General features: G+C 58.8%; 6 protein-coding genes across 6 annotated transcripts; all 6 read left to right on the top strand.

Annotated features, from left to right (window-relative positions):
• Nucleotides 1-1,116: 1,116 nt before the first annotated feature.
• Nucleotides 1,117-2,247, top strand: LDBPK_320650 (hypothetical protein, conserved; the record flags this gene model as incomplete). Its single annotated transcript, XM_003863435.1, has 1 exon — nucleotides 1,117-2,247. One exon carries the CDS (start codon nucleotides 1,117-1,119, stop codon nucleotides 2,245-2,247), a length of 1,131 nt encoding a protein of 376 aa, XP_003863483.1.
• Nucleotides 2,248-3,071: 824 nt separating this feature from the next.
• LDBPK_320660 (hypothetical protein, conserved) lies at nucleotides 3,072-3,632 on the top strand (the record flags this gene model as incomplete). Its single annotated transcript, XM_003863436.1, has 1 exon — nucleotides 3,072-3,632. One exon carries the CDS (start codon nucleotides 3,072-3,074, stop codon nucleotides 3,630-3,632), a length of 561 nt encoding a protein of 186 aa, XP_003863484.1.
• Nucleotides 3,633-6,221: 2,589 nt separating this feature from the next.
• On the top strand, nucleotides 6,222-8,036 carry LDBPK_320670 (phosphatase, putative; the record flags this gene model as incomplete). The annotated part of the gene is made up of 1 exon (XM_003863437.1): nucleotides 6,222-8,036. One exon carries the CDS (start codon nucleotides 6,222-6,224, stop codon nucleotides 8,034-8,036), a length of 1,815 nt encoding a protein of 604 aa, XP_003863485.1.
• Nucleotides 8,037-9,594: 1,558 nt separating this feature from the next.
• Nucleotides 9,595-10,443, top strand: LDBPK_320680 (hypothetical protein, conserved; the record flags this gene model as incomplete). Its single annotated transcript, XM_003863438.1, has 1 exon — nucleotides 9,595-10,443. The coding sequence occupies one exon, from the start codon at nucleotides 9,595-9,597 to the stop codon at nucleotides 10,441-10,443; it is 849 nt and encodes a 282-aa protein (XP_003863486.1).
• Nucleotides 10,444-11,399: 956 nt separating this feature from the next.
• LDBPK_320690 (centrin, putative) lies at nucleotides 11,400-12,029 on the top strand (the record flags this gene model as incomplete). The annotated part of the gene is made up of 1 exon (XM_003863439.1): nucleotides 11,400-12,029. The coding sequence occupies one exon, from the start codon at nucleotides 11,400-11,402 to the stop codon at nucleotides 12,027-12,029; it is 630 nt and encodes a 209-aa protein (XP_003863487.1).
• Nucleotides 12,030-13,342: 1,313 nt separating this feature from the next.
• LDBPK_320700 (hypothetical protein, conserved) lies at nucleotides 13,343-14,251 on the top strand (the record flags this gene model as incomplete). Its single annotated transcript, XM_003863440.1, has 1 exon — nucleotides 13,343-14,251. One exon carries the CDS (start codon nucleotides 13,343-13,345, stop codon nucleotides 14,249-14,251), a length of 909 nt encoding a protein of 302 aa, XP_003863488.1.
• Nucleotides 14,252-15,747: the final 1,496 nt, after the last annotated feature.

Here is a 15,747-nt window from a genome sequence, read left to right on the forward strand (position 1 = left end):
AAGGCGAAGCAACAACAAAAAAGAGAAGGCAGAGCCGCAACACGCGGGTGCCGCTCGAACATCGCTGCCACCGCTCAGCAACGGGAAAAACACGCATCCTTGCAGAATGCAGGGCGCGATCTGTCAGAGCGTTTAGGCAGCCGATAGCACACGATCATTTGTTGTTCCCGTTGCTGCCTCGCATCCACAGCGGTGACGCTGGTGGTCGTGGATGACTGCATGTCGGTGTGGCGTCTTCTGAGACACATATATATGTATATACATATGCATGCATAAAGATGCCCTCTCACCTGCTTCCGATGCCACTCGCCTCACTCCACCCCTCCTTTGCATCTCGGCGTTCTCCTTTTCGCCGCGCCCCGTTTTCCTCCGTTCACCTGACGCGGAGGGGTACACAAGCAACAGTGGCGCTCAACACACCCGCCACATAGGCACATACGCGGGTGCGTCGAAGCAAGAGGGCCGCTCTCTTACCACTAAGGCCTTCCACCACCTGCGCTGCGTCTGTGCGTAGTCGCCACCGTTGTCCTTGCAGCTGATTAGTCGTTCTTTGTACACAGTTACTCGGGGAACACCGGGCAAGCGGGGTACACATATTTGGAACGGTGAACGTCCCCGTAACCGCACGACCGCCACACAGATACATACGTGCGTGCGCCGCAAACCAGCGCCAGTCCAAGGTGCGCGATTACGCAAGTGAGCACAAGGGGAGACGTTGAAGGACTGCGATCGACATCCGCTGTGCGTCCTTGGCCATTATTGGCTGCATCTAAACACAGACACACTCTGCGCGCCTTCACCCTCTTTTGCTCTCCCTCCTTGTTCACTCGCGTCTGCGTGCCTGTCGTTCTTTACACCGCTGCGCTCTGACTAAGGCGTGGCCCGATCTTATCTCCCCCCGTTGCCCTCCTCCTGATCTGCTTTGTACACGCACGCGGGCGTCTCTCGGAGACCAACTTGTGGGCGGCACAAAACAGCAGAGCGACAGCGGCTCAGAGTACCCATCTTCGCCATTTACCTCACAACCTCCCCCTGCTTTCCCTGCACTCGACTCGGATTCACCTGCGCGGCAACAGGAGCGGCGGAAAGAGAAGAGGTAAACCTCACAGCAAAGGAATGGAGCGCGGCCTGCGCTCCTCGCCAGGGGGTCCCGATGGGGGCCTCTGCGCGCTGCACAGCAAGCGGCGAAGCAAAGCTGATCTCATTCCGTGGAATCAGCAGCCAGGTAAGATGCGCTGCCTGCTGCAGAAGGAGTGCCACGTGCGTAGCGAGAACCGGCGGGCTGGTGGCAGGGAGCAGGCCAGAGCTAGCGGTGGTGGCGGAGGCGGTGGCGACGTGCGTGAAAGAGACCGTAGAGGAGGAATGGGGCGAGCCGGCAGCGGCCGCGAACGCGGTGGCCGCAGAGAGCGCGGGGACAGAAACGATCGCAGAGAACGCGGGGACAAAGTCGACACTGTTATGTGCCGTCTTCACCGTCAGCGTCGTTCCGCTCGGCAGATGCGCGAGGTGGGGGCGGGCGTGTTTGAGTGCGCGGAAGGCAGCCGGTGTAAGCAGACCGGCGATAGGCGTATTGGCGCCGCCGGTGGCCGCGGCGCTGATGATCGGGGTCGATTCCGTGATCAGCGAGGCCCGTCGTTTGTAGAGCGTGGAGCAGGTGCTCGGCAGCGGCAGCGACGTGGCGAACGCGCGCCTCGCCCAACGCAGGACCAGCGTTATGATGACGCGAATGCGGCTGCGTGGGCACCATCGGCAGGCACTGGCGCAGGGGGTGGCGGTCCAGCTCGTCGTCGGGCTGGCAAGGCGGAGCGCAAGGTGTGGTGTGCACTGCATGGCAAGCACTTGCCCGCGAGCCAGTGCGAATTCGTGCAAGATTGCTGCTATGTCTGTCTTGACCCTAGCACCTGCTTGGCCACGCCGCTGGAGGCCCCGGCAATGTTGCTCACACGCGGCTGTGCCGAGGTGCTGTGCAGCAAGCATCACACCCTGCGCAGTGCCGGATTTGTGGAGTTGACGGAGAAGCCTGTAGCGTACCAGTGCATGCCCGGCCACGCATGCCGGGGTGTGACAGTGCCGCACATGAGCCAAGGGGCGCACGGCGCTGCTGCGGCTTCTGGGGGTGGCCCTGCCGCGATGCCGTACGCGATGGCGGACATGGACGATGATGAAGAGGTCTACATGGGTGCGCGCGTGGCCAACACTTTCCTGCCCCAGAGCGGCCGCGAAGCCATCTCCTCCTTCTTTATGTGAGAAGGCCGGGGGAAGAACTTTGGGGTGGCTGCGACGGGCCCCAAAGCGAAGGATGGAGACGAGTGTGTTCGAGGCTTTGCGGTGGGCATGCCCCTTGGTGAATGCGTTCTCGTAAATGGAGAGGGTAGTGGAAGAGAGGAGCGTCTGGCTGCTGGCTGTGGTCGAGCCGTCTTCTCCCCCTTTGTGGCTGTGATATCGTTGGTGAGTGTTCTCTCTCTCTCGCCCGCTCTTGCTCTCTCCCGAGAGCGCCGTGTCGATGCCACCGCGTAAAACAACCGAAGAAGAGGAACTGACTGCGCTGGCGCACGAACGGCACCGAGCTAGTCTCCACGGACGTGTTGAAGCTATGTCTCGCGCGATCAGTGACACCAGACGGGAGGGGGTGATCGACGATCTCTTCCTCGAACCCTCTCCGCGGCATATGCGCTTTTCCAAACTCGCCAGGTTCTTGATCTCCTGCTGGCGTTGCCGCACTACGTCACCATGGCATGACCTTGCAGGTGCCCTCTTTCGACAGTTGCGCTGTGTATGGAAGCTAATGTGCCTCTGCGATTCGTTCGTGCCACTCTTGCTCTTTGCGTCGCCTCGTTCTCGAAGGTGCTTCAGCTTCTTGTGATCGCTGCATGCCATCTTCGCCATTCCCACTGAAGCGCTCTTCAGCACACACTCACGGTCGGAAATCCCAGCCCAACAGCACAAAGGCGAAGCGTCATCTCTGCTCACGGACATCTCTGAATCGCTCCCAGGCAAAGAGGGAGCAGCGAAACGCAAGACGCGCACCGCTCGCTGCAACTCCCCCCTCGCGCGACTCACTTTTCCTCCCCATGACGGCCACACCAGAGATGGCGGAGTACTGCCTCCGCGTCATTGCACAGCAGATCAGCGCCCCCGATGGCCCATCGGTGCCACTGCCAGTCATCCCAAAGGAGGACTCGGCGTGCTTCGTGACACTCACGACACTGCCACAGGACCGGCTGCGCGGCTGCATCGGATCCCTACGGCCAGGGGACCTCAAGAAAGACATGCGCCGACTCGCACTTGCCGCCGCCTTCCAGGACTCGCGTTTCCCCAAGGTGAAGGAGGAGGAGCTGCCGACGCTGCGGTGCTGCTTCAGCCTGCTGCACACCTTTGAGCCATGCTCTGCCTGGAATGACTGGGAAATCGGCAAGCACGGCCTCATCGCCGATTACGACGGCTACAGCGCCACGTACTTGCCCTCGGTGGCGGAGGAGCAAGGGTGGAACCACAGAGAAACCCTCGTGAGCCTGCTGGAGAAGGCGGGCTTTGAGGAGCCGGTGACGGACCATGTGCTGGGGAAGGTACGCCTGACCCGGTATCAGGTCAGTAAAGCCTTTAAGGACTACAGGGATATTGTCGCTTCGTGAGCGGCGCCGTCGTCTGCAGCCGCGTTGTAGGTGTGCGCGGGGACTGGTAAGAGTCGGCTTCCACCTCAGTGCACACGCACAGTCACACACGAGGACGCACACGAAGACGCAAAAGGCGGCGTTGTGCCGCCATCTCTCAAGCGTGCCTTTTTTACGTTTCGCTGTGCCTTGCCTCCGTTCTTCTCTTAGTGTACCCATTGTGCTCTTGGGTGTTGGGGCGTACCTCAAAAAACACTCGCCGCCCCCGCTCCCCTCCCTCCCTCTCTTTTGCGCGCTGTGCTCCAGGCTGCACATCTGTGCCTTGCTGTGGCAAGGTAATGTCTCGTTTTATGTGTCCTGTTTTGGTCCAGCTTCTTGCGCCCTATTCTATACAGCTCTTTACTCCCGTCGTGCAGCAGTGCGTGCGAGTGTGTGCGTGTGCCCCACGCGTTTCGCTATTTCAATACTCTTTCCGTTTCATCCGGCGCTCAAAAAAAAAACGAAGAGGCACCGCAGCCACATGAGCAAGGCGAAACATAGAAAACACAACACAAGAGATGCACACGCACGTGCCACCTATCGTGTGAGTGAGCACAGGTGCAACGCTTCCTTATATGATAAGTTGTCACGTTTCTCCCCCACCATCTCCTGCTAGCTCAATAATCACAAACGCATCTGAGGAGTAACGGCTTCTCAGGAGTTCCGAGGAGGAGGGGGGCACAGTGACGGGAGCGGAAAAGTCAAGCGTGCACGGCTGATTATGAGGTGATTGGGGAGTGGGCGTCGGCATGGATGGTACCACCACCGCTAATCCATGGTCCAAATGAAGCCGCTACGGCGGCAAAGGAGCGTCTACCCTTGCTCCCTGTACCACTCAACGCCGTGCCACCCTTGAGACCCCCTGTTACCTGGGGTGGCCATCGTCAACAGCGCGCTAGCCCAGCTTTTCTCGGACGTCCAATGTCCGTTCATCTTTTTCTCTACACCTATATTCTCTGCATCTCAAGCCCCGCCAACACATCAATGGAACCAGCCAGGCGCGCACTACCTCCACACACACATGCGAAACGCATCCTCTCTCTTCTGTACTCTGTTTTCACTGCGACACGACTCTCACTCCTAACGTGGACTGCTAGGAGAGAGTAGCTCGTCTGCTCTCGCATCCTTGCCGGTTCTCATCTCTCTTCTCCTTATCAGAGGGGAGGGAGTCTGCGCCGGTTCATCTCTTCGCATCCTTGCTCAACCGTCGGAGCAGCCAATGAGAGGCGATGAAGAGTGCAGACCGGGAAGCAAACCGCCACAAGCATCGAGGTTTCATCTTGTCGTTTGCCTGCTCTTCTCCGCACTTAGGGCCTCTGCCTCGCTTGCTACTTGACGTGTCTCCCTGCACGCATCCACCGAGCTGCACCTCCATGAACAGGTACCCAACACACAGCTAAGGAGGCGGCGCAGCTCCACGTTTGCCTGCGCATCTCTATGTCTGAGTGTGCTGCTATGCGTGCAGTGGCGCCGTGGCAGCCCGTGTGCACACTACAGCTAAAACTTCTCCTCCTATCGCTGCTCTTTTCTGTGAGCTACTTGGCGCGTTTCTTTTCTATTTGTGCTTCGCTCTGCAGTGCTGCCTTCTCGCCTTCCTCACGGCAATTTTTTTTTCCGTCTTCCTCTCTCATCCTGACAGGGGAGGGGACGGCACACCGCGCAGCGCGTGGTATTTCAGGGGTCTGCACCCCATTGTGCGGGGAGGCGAGGCAGCCCCCACTACCCCTGCCAATGCACAAGCACCTCTGGTGGTGACAGGGTCAGGTGCCTGCGACGAAGGGAGGTCAGAGCGATGCATGGCTGCTGATGCCGGCGCTCAGGCCCTGGATGGCGTTGCGTGGGGGCGACCTGCGACGGTGAACGCGTCTGTGCAGCCCATATGGCCAGGCAGCGTGTGAGCGTGACTGGAGTGCTGCACCTCATGCGCCCCTCGCTGGCCACTGGTGTGGGGAGCCTGAGCCGCCCCGCGGCGGGATGCACGAGGTGGCGACCGGCATAGTGGGGGCAACTGTGGTGCTGACTGCGAGGCGGCGGGTGGGTAGAGCTTGAGGGCAGGGGGCCGTGCTCGGATGGCTGGGTCGGCGCACGACTGTGATGCGTGTCGAGTGCTGCTTCGCGCGACGCGATGGGCCTGCGACATGCCGGGCGAGTAGGGTGGGCCTGCACTCATGTTGTCTAGCAGTGCATGAAGGCATAGAAAAAAAAGAGGTCTTCTTTCCTTGATGTTATCCTTTGTCGGTGCTTCCGGCATGGTGGTGCAGCCGTAGCGGCAGCTGCGCGCCACCCCACCCTATCTACTTTCTCCCTCATCTCCTCTGCCATCTCTTTCGTGCTTGCCACTTGTTCTTTGGCCGCTTCCCGAAGCTGGCCCCATTTTCGGCGCTTTACTTTCTATTTCTCGCTTCTGGACGCGTGCACCTGTCGAAGTGTGCGTGTGGGTTGCTCACCGTGGGAGGGGTAGATTGTGCCGCTCTGGGTCATTGCGCTTGTACACACGTGATACACAGGCACAGACGCCCAAAGTCAACTGTCGTAGCTGTTGCGGGTGTGAGCGCCGCTGCAACTGGCTGGATGCTCGCAGACGTGACAGACACCTATGGCCGTCCTCCATCGGAGCGCGGCGCGCGAGGGGACGGCGGCGCCAAGCACCAGAAGAAAAAGCGGAAGACAAAGCTGAAGCGCGTCGACGAGTCAGAGCAGGACGGCTGGCTCGATCGCGCGCGGCAGGGCCTGCACTGCTCGCTTTTCTGCGGCGGCGCTAAGTGTCGCCAAGAGAGCTGGGAGGCCATGAAGGAGAAGGATCAGCGTGCCGCGGCCATCGAGGGCCTGCAGTCGAACTGGGTCGGCAACGACGTCATCGCGAGCCAGCGACCGTCGACGTCGCTCTTTCTCAAATACCCCATTATCGCTCAGTTTCATGCCAAAAATGTCACGGGGGTTCTCAACCTACAAGAGAAGGGTGAACATGGCAACTGCGGGCCGGACGGCATCTACGAAAGCAGCGGCTACAGCTACAACGGCGCCGAAGATCTGATGCCACACGGCATCTCGTACTACGAGTTTCCGTGGCCGGACATGACAGCTCCGCAACAGGACATCGTGCTGCGCAGTGTGCAGGTCATGGACTACCACATCAAGCAGAAAGGTAAGGTCCTGGTACACTGCCACGCCGGGCTTGGCCGCACCGGACTCATGATCGCGTGCTATTACGTGTACAGCCAGCACATACCGTCCGACGAGGCGATTGCGCTGGTACGCAAGATGCGTCCTGGCGCTATTCAGACGACGCGCCAGGCGCAGTTCATTGCGGACTTCGAGAAGCATCTGTGGCGACTCTCACAGGCGTTCCGGGTTGAAATCTCCGATGCCTTGATTGATCTCAACCTCTTCATTCAGCGACAGCGCCTCGTGCTGCATGGCGAGCAGGCAGACTTGTACAAGAGCGTGCCACTCTTTCTCCACACCATCTTGTGCCGCCTGCTCAACCTGACGAAGAACAACCCAGATGCGGCGCGACTGGCATTGCAGTCCCTTGGCCCAAGCGCTGCACCAACGGACACGACGCTGTCAGCGTGCCGCATCGCCATCAACCGTCGCCGCTTCCGCGTGCAGAGCGTGCGTGATGTGTCCATTCTGAGCTTCTTGGTGTGTGACTGGTTCCGCAGCACGTCATCGCCGGCGTTGACGGAGGAGAACTGCGACCAGATCGTGGAGAGCATGCGGGCTTCCATCTCGAAGCAGGAGGGGCTGCCGTTGGAGATTCGCCGTATCCTGTCGAAGCCGGCGCGCCACACCCTGGGGATGGTGATCTCGGCGTTCATTATCATCTCAAGGCAGGTGGGCTGCGTCAGCCTTACAAACTTTGCCTTCCGCTGCGTCGTCGACTCCTTCAACCACGCCTTCAACCCTATCAAGGTTCGCCACAGCCCGCTCGAGCGCGAGCTTATTCACAAGTTTTTCTTGGAGTGGGGTGAGAGCGTAGGGGACTTGTACTTTAACTACGACACCGTACCCGCCGCGCACCGCACCATCAAGCGGATTGCGCTGGCCTCCTCCATTGTACTGGAGGCGACGAAGAACACCGATCCGCCGCGGAGGAGCTCGCCTAGTTTTCAGACCCTCTCAGTGCCGTCGTCCACGCAGGAGATGCCTAGCAACCCAGCCAAAAAAACGGAGGCCCCTGAGTCTACGCTGGTCTTTTCTACTCAAAGTCGTGCTTCCCACCTGCCAGACATGCCCCTCGCCGTCGAAACGGACTCGGAAAGCAAAACACGCCTCTGGCGGCAACACTTGATCGAGTACCGCCGTGACACGGATGCTCGGTGTGGCCGCGGCGAGCAACAGCGTCCGCCCGCCTCTTCAGTCGACGCCAAGGTAAAGCGCTGAAATAGCGGCGCGCTTTCTTTCTCTCTTTGTGTTCGGGTGCGTGTTTGCTTGAGTGCGCGCGTGCGTATCGGCGCCTCCCCTCTCCCTCCTCCTTCTTTCCCCTCATACACCCACCTACCTCTACCCTGTCACGCACACATATATTTATGAGGGAGGCATAGAAGATGCAGCAGCGGCAGAGAGTAGTATGGCTGTTGTGGCTGTGGTTATATATCTATGTGTGTGCAGGTGTGCCTCTTCTCCTCCTTTCGGTTCTGGGTGTGCTTTCCAGCCACCTCATGTCGATGCCGTGACACACCCTTCCCCTTTGTTTTTCAGCTTTTGAGGGGTATGCGCGAATCGGTCGCCGCTATCCCCGTCTTGTTCTGTTTTCGGTCCTTTTGGGAGACCTGCGCCTCACCCCAAATCGCCATCTCGCCCCCTTCTAATTTTGTTGCTCCTCTCTTTGGCGACTCTCGTCGGGTTTGTTTTCTGTTTCTTCACCATCACCTGTTCTTTGCTTTATCGGTTGGCGAGGCCCCCAAACGGCGCGCTGATAAGCACGTGTACGTGCACGCGCACAGATGTGGGCAGGCGCACATATACAGACACACGCGGATTTCTCGACACCGTCTATTTTCACTTCACTCAACGTTATCCACTCCTCTGCCGAGTTGCGCACACACGTACACATGCACGCCGAGATGCAGTGGCCCATCAAAGTAGTGGGGGTGACGTGGCACTGCTTGTCCGGTTCTGTGAGTGTGTTTGCGCCTGTGTGTGCGCGATCTCATCCTGGTTCACCGCTCGTCGCTCTTCTAGGCAGGTGATCTGTTATGTCCACTCAACTGTTTTTGTTTGCATTAATTTTGGCCCCTTTTCTGTTTTTTTTTTTTTTTAGAGTGCCGCAGCTTCCATTGCAGAGTTTAGCCGCTCTCTCTCCATCCCTTCCTCTCCCCCATTTTCGTCTTTGCCGTGTCGTCTCTCGCTTCATCTCCTTCTTTTCTGCGTCGTCGTCGCGACTCGCGCTGCTCCCAACACGTCAAAACGTGACGGCTTGGAAAAAGGCAAGACGAAATCGAATGCGAGAGAAAATGCCTATAGGAGAAGTGGGGCGTGCGTATACGCGTCTTGCGGTCACTGAAGGACGTTCTTTTGAGGTCTCAGTTGCGGAGGGTATTGCTCGCTCGCGCGGGCGTGTTTCACTATTTTCCCTTTCTCTGTCACTGCTGTCCACAAGCTATGGCGAGGCGAATCAGCGAGATGTGTGTGCTGCGTTGGCTCTTCTGCAGGTGCATCTTGAGCCCCTTGCTCTCTGCTGTTGCGTATGTGTGTGTGTGTGTGTCGGGGGAGGGGGAGTGCTGTTCCTGAGAGGCTCCCCACCCCCAACCCCCGCACGCTCACGTTTTCTCCGTCTTGCAATCGTGTCTCTTGTGTGTCTGCTCACTCCCTTCTGCCTTCTCTCCCTTTTTACCTGACAACACCGCGTATACGCTTTCAGGCTTGCACTCAGGGCACAGGGTTGACATACACAGAGACACACACTGCTTTTATCGTCCTTATTTTCGTGCGAGTCACCATGTGGACGCAATGCAGCCGCGCGCTCCGCGGGCGGTCGGAGCGTGGGCTTTACTTCCCCATCAATCACCGCATTGTTGATCAGCGTAACACGTTAGCTTCTGGAGCGGAGGAGGCCGATATCCAGTCGCGGTACCGGCGCCAGCTGCGGTCGAGTTTCGTGACGAGGGAGACGCGGCAGACAGAGCCGCCAGCGTGGAGTCGGAGCACTCGCCCTACACACTTTCTCTCGCTTCCGCTGCCATCCCGGTGCACGCTGCGGGTGCGCGTGAAGGAGATGCACGAAAGCATGATATTCGCCAATCAAAGCATCGAGCCGCTTCTGATTCCCGCCTCGAAGCTGCACGTCACCTTGGGGGTGATGACCATCGGTGGAGAGACAGCCACAGCAGAGGCTGCCTCAGCCGCCGCAGCACCTGATGTGCTGGCGGCCATTCAAGATTGCGTCGACCAGGCGTGCCACGATACGTGCAAGGAGCCGCTGCAGCTGCGCTTTCGCGGCCTCGGCACCTTTGGACATGGCCGTGTGCTGTTTGCGGGATGCATAACAGAGGCGCACTTCACAACACTCGACACGCTTGTGCGCCGCATTCGCAAGGACCTAGGGCTTGGTTTAGGCGTGGACATGAAAGGCAACCCGCACGATTCGTACGTGCCCCACGTCACGGTCGCTAAGATCCGCCCATCGCAGATTGGCCAGTTTGGCCGTCAGCTCCCCATTTCGATGTGGGCGGATCACCAGCATCACGACTTTGGCGACGTCACCTTCAATAGAGTCGATCTGTGCAGCATGAAGGGTGAGGGAAAGAATGGGTACTACCACGTCGTGTCCTCGGCCGCGGTGCAGTAGGTAAGCGCTGCAGGACACAGGTGCAACGCGCGCGCGTGGGTGGCCAAGGTGCCAGCGCGTCCCCGGCGGCAGGCTTGTGTGTGCGTGTGTATGCAATCATTTCCTGCACTGTGGTGACCACGAGATCCTCTGTGCGGAGAGGTTTCTTCGTTGTTTTCTTCCTTGTGCGGTCTTGTACGCTCGTTGGCGGTGATGGCGGGGCTTCTCTCCCCCCTTCGCCCCTTTCCATCCGCCCGTTGGAGAGGGAGGGAGAGAGACAAGGAGCGTTCCGTGACGCCATGGAGAGACTCATCACCTCAATGAAGCGAATGCGCACGGACTGCAAAGCCGAAGACACAACGACGCCAGCAAACAGACCGACTTCATGTGACCATAGTTGGTGGAGTGACTGCAGCTGGAGCGCGTGGTCGCAGACCACGCAGTGTAAAAGAGAAAGAGGAGGGAAACAGCGGACGTGTGCGCGCACACCACCGTGTGGAGCCGTTGCCACGCTCGCTTTGCTGAGGGCGGCTGCCATAGGAGCGGGCTGCTGAAGTGCTGTCAAGGACAACGGCGCACACGTGGCGGCAGTAGGAAGCGAATAAGGGGATCAGGCCGCCCTTCTTCTCTCCATGCGTGCATGCCCCGCCCTCTCACCAACATCACCGAGATGCGACTCTTGGCAGTGGGGCTTCCCTTTCCAACATCGTAGCCTTCCATGCTCCGTTCTTGTGTCTCGTCCCTTCATAACGGCTTCGATTTCTCTGCTCCACTCCTTTGCCCCATCCTCCCCCCTCCTCTCTCTCGATCCTTGAGTGCGCGATTGCTTCATCAACACACTGCGCCGGTCGACTCGCTCTTTTCCAGCGAAGAGCCCTCCCCTCCCCCTTTCCCTTCCCCTCCCCCCCCCCACACACACAGATATATACATACACACACTGCTTCCATTGCGCTCCCTCCCGACCATCTTCTGGATGATGTCTACAGCAGCCAAGAAAGGGCCCCGTACCGGGACCAACAAATCGGCCAAAGGTAGCATCGTCTGCGCCGCACCGGGCACAGATGCGAAGCACACCGCGGCATCATCGCCATTCACGCCCGCGACGCTTCTGGAGGTTCCGCCGGAGTACAAGCAACAGCTGCGCCAGGCATTCGATAAGTTTGACGACTCCGGCAAAGGCTTTATTCCTGCACACGAGGTGGTGGTTGCTCTCTACGCGCTTGGATACGACGTAGGCAGCGCGGAGCTGCAGCAGCTGCTTCAAGAGGTTGGGGCTGCCGGCGCTGAGTCGATCGACTTCAATGACTTCTACAACGTTCTAGTGCTGAAGATGAGCAAGAAGGAGAGCAAGACGGAGTCGGTGCGCGCCTTTAAACAGATGGACCGAGATGACAAGGGGTACATCGGCCTCGAAGACCTGCGCTCTATGTCCGACTCACTGCACATGAACTTGACAGACGACGAGCTGTCCGAGATGATCCAGTTCGCGCGGTCCGTTGGATACCACACCCCCGCGCAAGGACAGTCGGAGTTCGACGCGAGGGACATGCTGGCGGTCTCGGAGACCGAGTACTTGCGTTTGATGAAGCGAGCCAACGTTTACTGAATGGGCGGACGAGGGATAGTGATGAGGGCCAAGCCTCTCGACGGACTTATGCTGTCGCTGACATTGCGGTGGTGCCGCTAACAGCCTGCATGCAACTTCGATGTCTGCTGTTGCTGCCGTTGTTGTGCAGTGCGAGAGCGCAAGAAAATAATAAGTTCAGAGAGAGGAGCGGGGCAACGATGAGCGGGCTGATCTTCAGCGCTCCTCGCGACGCACGACAGCATCAGAACTGAATGCGAAGCTGGCGCGCTTTCCGTCATGTACACTACAGCGCGAACTGCACTTTAATGTGTGAGCAACAAGGGAAAAAAGCGGAAATAATCTCTATCGCGCGAGGCTGTGACGTGCGGCGCTACCAGCTCTGAGTACAGCGCCACACTTTCCCTCCTCCGCGTGTGCTGTTTTACTCCGAACGATCCGGATGCCAGCAACTTGTTGCTGACGCTTGGCTAGAGAGCAGGCGCCGAGCGATCTCGGCAAGAGTGAGTGAGAGGGAGAGAGCTCACGGGAGGGGGGGGGCAGAAGAATGCGTTGCCCTTCTCTCTTGCTCCACTCCACTCCGGCCGGCGTGTGTGTGTGTAAAGGGGAAGGTAAGGATATTCGTTTGTGCCCCCTACATCCGTGCCGTCAAACTGATAGGAGGCTCATCAACGACATCCTTGCGGCGCTGTGACGGTGTGCACTTTGCCCTACTCTTTTCACGTAAACCAGAGTCATCTCCCTCCCCATAAGCACTTGTCTGCCCTGGTTGCCTTCTCGCTTCTCTCTTCTCCCTCCTCTTGTCTCGTCGTTCGCGTGCCATCACGGCACTTGTGCTGTCCCCTTTAACGTTATGCTTGGTCCTGCCCCTCTGGTGCACACTCTTTTTTTCTCTGACGGCTCGTGCCTGCACATTGAATGCCGGTGCGAATCATTCCGCTCTTTCCTGTCACCTTCTGAATGAGCGGAACCGCAACAGCAGCAGCGGATCCCTTCTTCCTCTCCACCTCCCCACTAGACGAGGAGGCGGTGTCGTGCTTGCGCCGCACCATCGCACACGCCAGCAGAGAAGCGGTTGCCTCCTTCTTTGCTCGCCTGTTTGTGTGTTGTGTGCGCACCGATGGAGCGCCACATAATACACCCTTGCGGCTGATTGAAACTTCCAAAACGGGCCTACCACTTCTACGCTCCTCACGCGTGCTCCGCATATCAGCCACTGTGCACATCGATACCGCTAGCATACCCATTCGCACCAGCGGACACGCACGCGCTCGAGGTTTGCTGCTTCAGGTATCGTGCAGTCTACCGAGTTGCCAGAATCCAGCATCGCCAGCATGTCCATCTTTGGCGTCTCTTCCTACTTTCTGTGGACGCAGAAGGGGCAGACGGTGCTGCCACTTGTGCGAGGGAGCGGCTTTCTTATGCCCTTTCAACATCTGAACACCTTCTACAGCTATCACGTCATGTCCGCTGCCCACGTCACATGCCCAGTCAAGCACCGGAAACTGTACGGGGACACCATTGGGCTCAAGGCGATTGGAGAACGGCACATCAGCACCCGCTTGCTCATACCAGACGAAGCCACACACAAGGTGCAGTCATCTTTCGAGCTGGAGTTTAGACAGGAGTACATGCCTAACACCGATGTTGCCTCACTGCGTCTGTGCAAGGAGGAGCAGTTCAAACAAGCGATGCTGCCACCACAGAACAGCGGCACCGGCGCCGCATCTCCGCTGCAGGTGATCCAGCCAGATCTGGACCGCATAGAGGAGGGGGATGAGCTGATCCTGTGCGGCGTCCACACACAGGAGGAGCGCGCCAACCCCAACGACGACGGGCTGGCGCTTAATCCGATGCGTTTGATTGCCACGTGCAAGGCGGCCCTCTTGTCGCTCGACTACGGTACCGTTCTGCTGGCCTCCATCGATGGCCCAGCCGAGGAGGCTAGGGAGAGCGGCAGCGGTAGCGCAGCTTCTGCCAGTAGGCCAGTCACAGTGCCGCCTCTTCCGTTGAGTATGTGCGGTGGCCCCGTGCTGCGCCGTTCCTCTGGAAGGTGCGTAGGCGTGATTGCGGCGCGGGTTATGAAAAACGCGCCACCGCGGGATCCACAATCTACCTCGCTCTACCAGGACCCGTATCTGGACATCTCCGAGCACATCGCCTTGCACGCGCTCTGGCCGCTGGATGTCGCGTTTGTGCCCATTGGTGAGTTCTACGACCCCCTTCGTCGCTGCGAGATGTAGGGGGAGAAGGGGGTGGAGAAGTAGTGATGTCTCTCGCTGCGTGTACGTGCCGTTGAGTGTGCCCATGAGTGAGGCGCATGATGATGAAGCGCGTGCGCGGTGGACCGAAGTGGCAGAGTGGAAACGAAGGACGAAGAGGTTGTGGTGATGGTGGTAGGGAGCGCAGCTTGTGCGTGCGGTGGGACCCTCTGTGTCTCGCTGCTCGGAAACGGAGGGTGATGGTCGCGGTCGGCGTGCCGCGGTGTTTGCACCACCGTCGTGATATGAGTGTGGATGTGTGTGCCGGTGGACCGGAGACACACACCTTCCGCTCACCCGCGAATCCTCTCTTCCACCCCCTCTCTTGCTCGCCGCCCTTCGCTTTCTTTCTTCCGTTTAGTGATGATGACAGCACGCGGCTTTCGATTCGCCTACACGGACAGCTCGCAGAAACAAGACAGCGTTGGGAGAAAAACGTCGAAGGCGTCTTTGCTGTCCTTCGGCCCTCTCCTTGCTGCCCGCTGCTCTCTGGCCGGTGAGTGGGTGGTGGTGGTGGTGGGGGGGGTGCACAAGGAGGGGTGACTCTTTGTGCCCCGCTGCTCAGTTTGCTTCCTTATCCGTGCATCACATGCCCCTTGAGTGCGCGGTAACTCGGGTCGGGTGCGGAAAGCTGCTCTTTCGATGTGCGCGGGTAAAGGCCTGAGCCTCCTTCTTCCTCTGTGTCTGTGTCTTCCTTACCGGCTTGTCTCTCACTTTTTTTTGTTTCACATCCCTCCCTCTTTCATGCCCTGTTGTCGTCACCCTTGCCTGTGTGTGCGTGCGTTGGGTGTCTCTGAGAGCTGCGCGTCAACGCTGATGCGCACACTGCTTTCTCTTCGCCCTCTTGTTGCTCTGCGACTCTCTTTATCGCGCGAACACATACACATGCACAAGTACATTGCCGGTGCTCACGTGCATCTCATGACACGCTTTATTCCTGTCACTACTCCTCTTTTTCACGCCAACACTGTCGGCGTGTGTGAGCTGACGTGCTTACACACACAGATCAGGCCACTGACTTCTCTTGCCTCTTCCTCCTCCTCACCCACCAATGGGCAGATATTTCTGCTTCGATGTTTTCTTGGTTTCCGTGTTCTCTGTGGTGAGTGCCAGCAGCGCAGCCGCCAGGCCCCCCCCATCGTTTTCAGCTCTTCTCCTTATCAGAGTAGAGTCAAGGCAGGCGCTCACAACACCATCGCCCCCTCGTTTTATCCGTTTTTCTACTGCGCATAAATACGCTTCTGGCGGCAGAGCACAGGAGACCCTTGCGTAGAGCAGAAGGGCTGCGGGTACAGCGGCGGGCGTGCCGCGCTCTCGATCTCTGACTCTCTTCACGTGTCTTTTGATAGCGTTTGCGGGGGGGGGGGAAGGTGCCTGCCGCTGGATCGCAGTACTTGACACAGTACTCTGCACTTCACTGCTCCTCATCCCCTTTCCTTCTCGTCTTCTTTCCGCTAGAGCTGCAACGCTCTCCTGAC

This window comes from Leishmania donovani, chromosome 32, assembly GCF_000227135.1.
Source record: "Leishmania donovani BPK282A1 complete genome, chromosome 32".
NCBI lineage: Eukaryota > Euglenozoa > Kinetoplastea > Trypanosomatida > Trypanosomatidae > Leishmania > Leishmania donovani.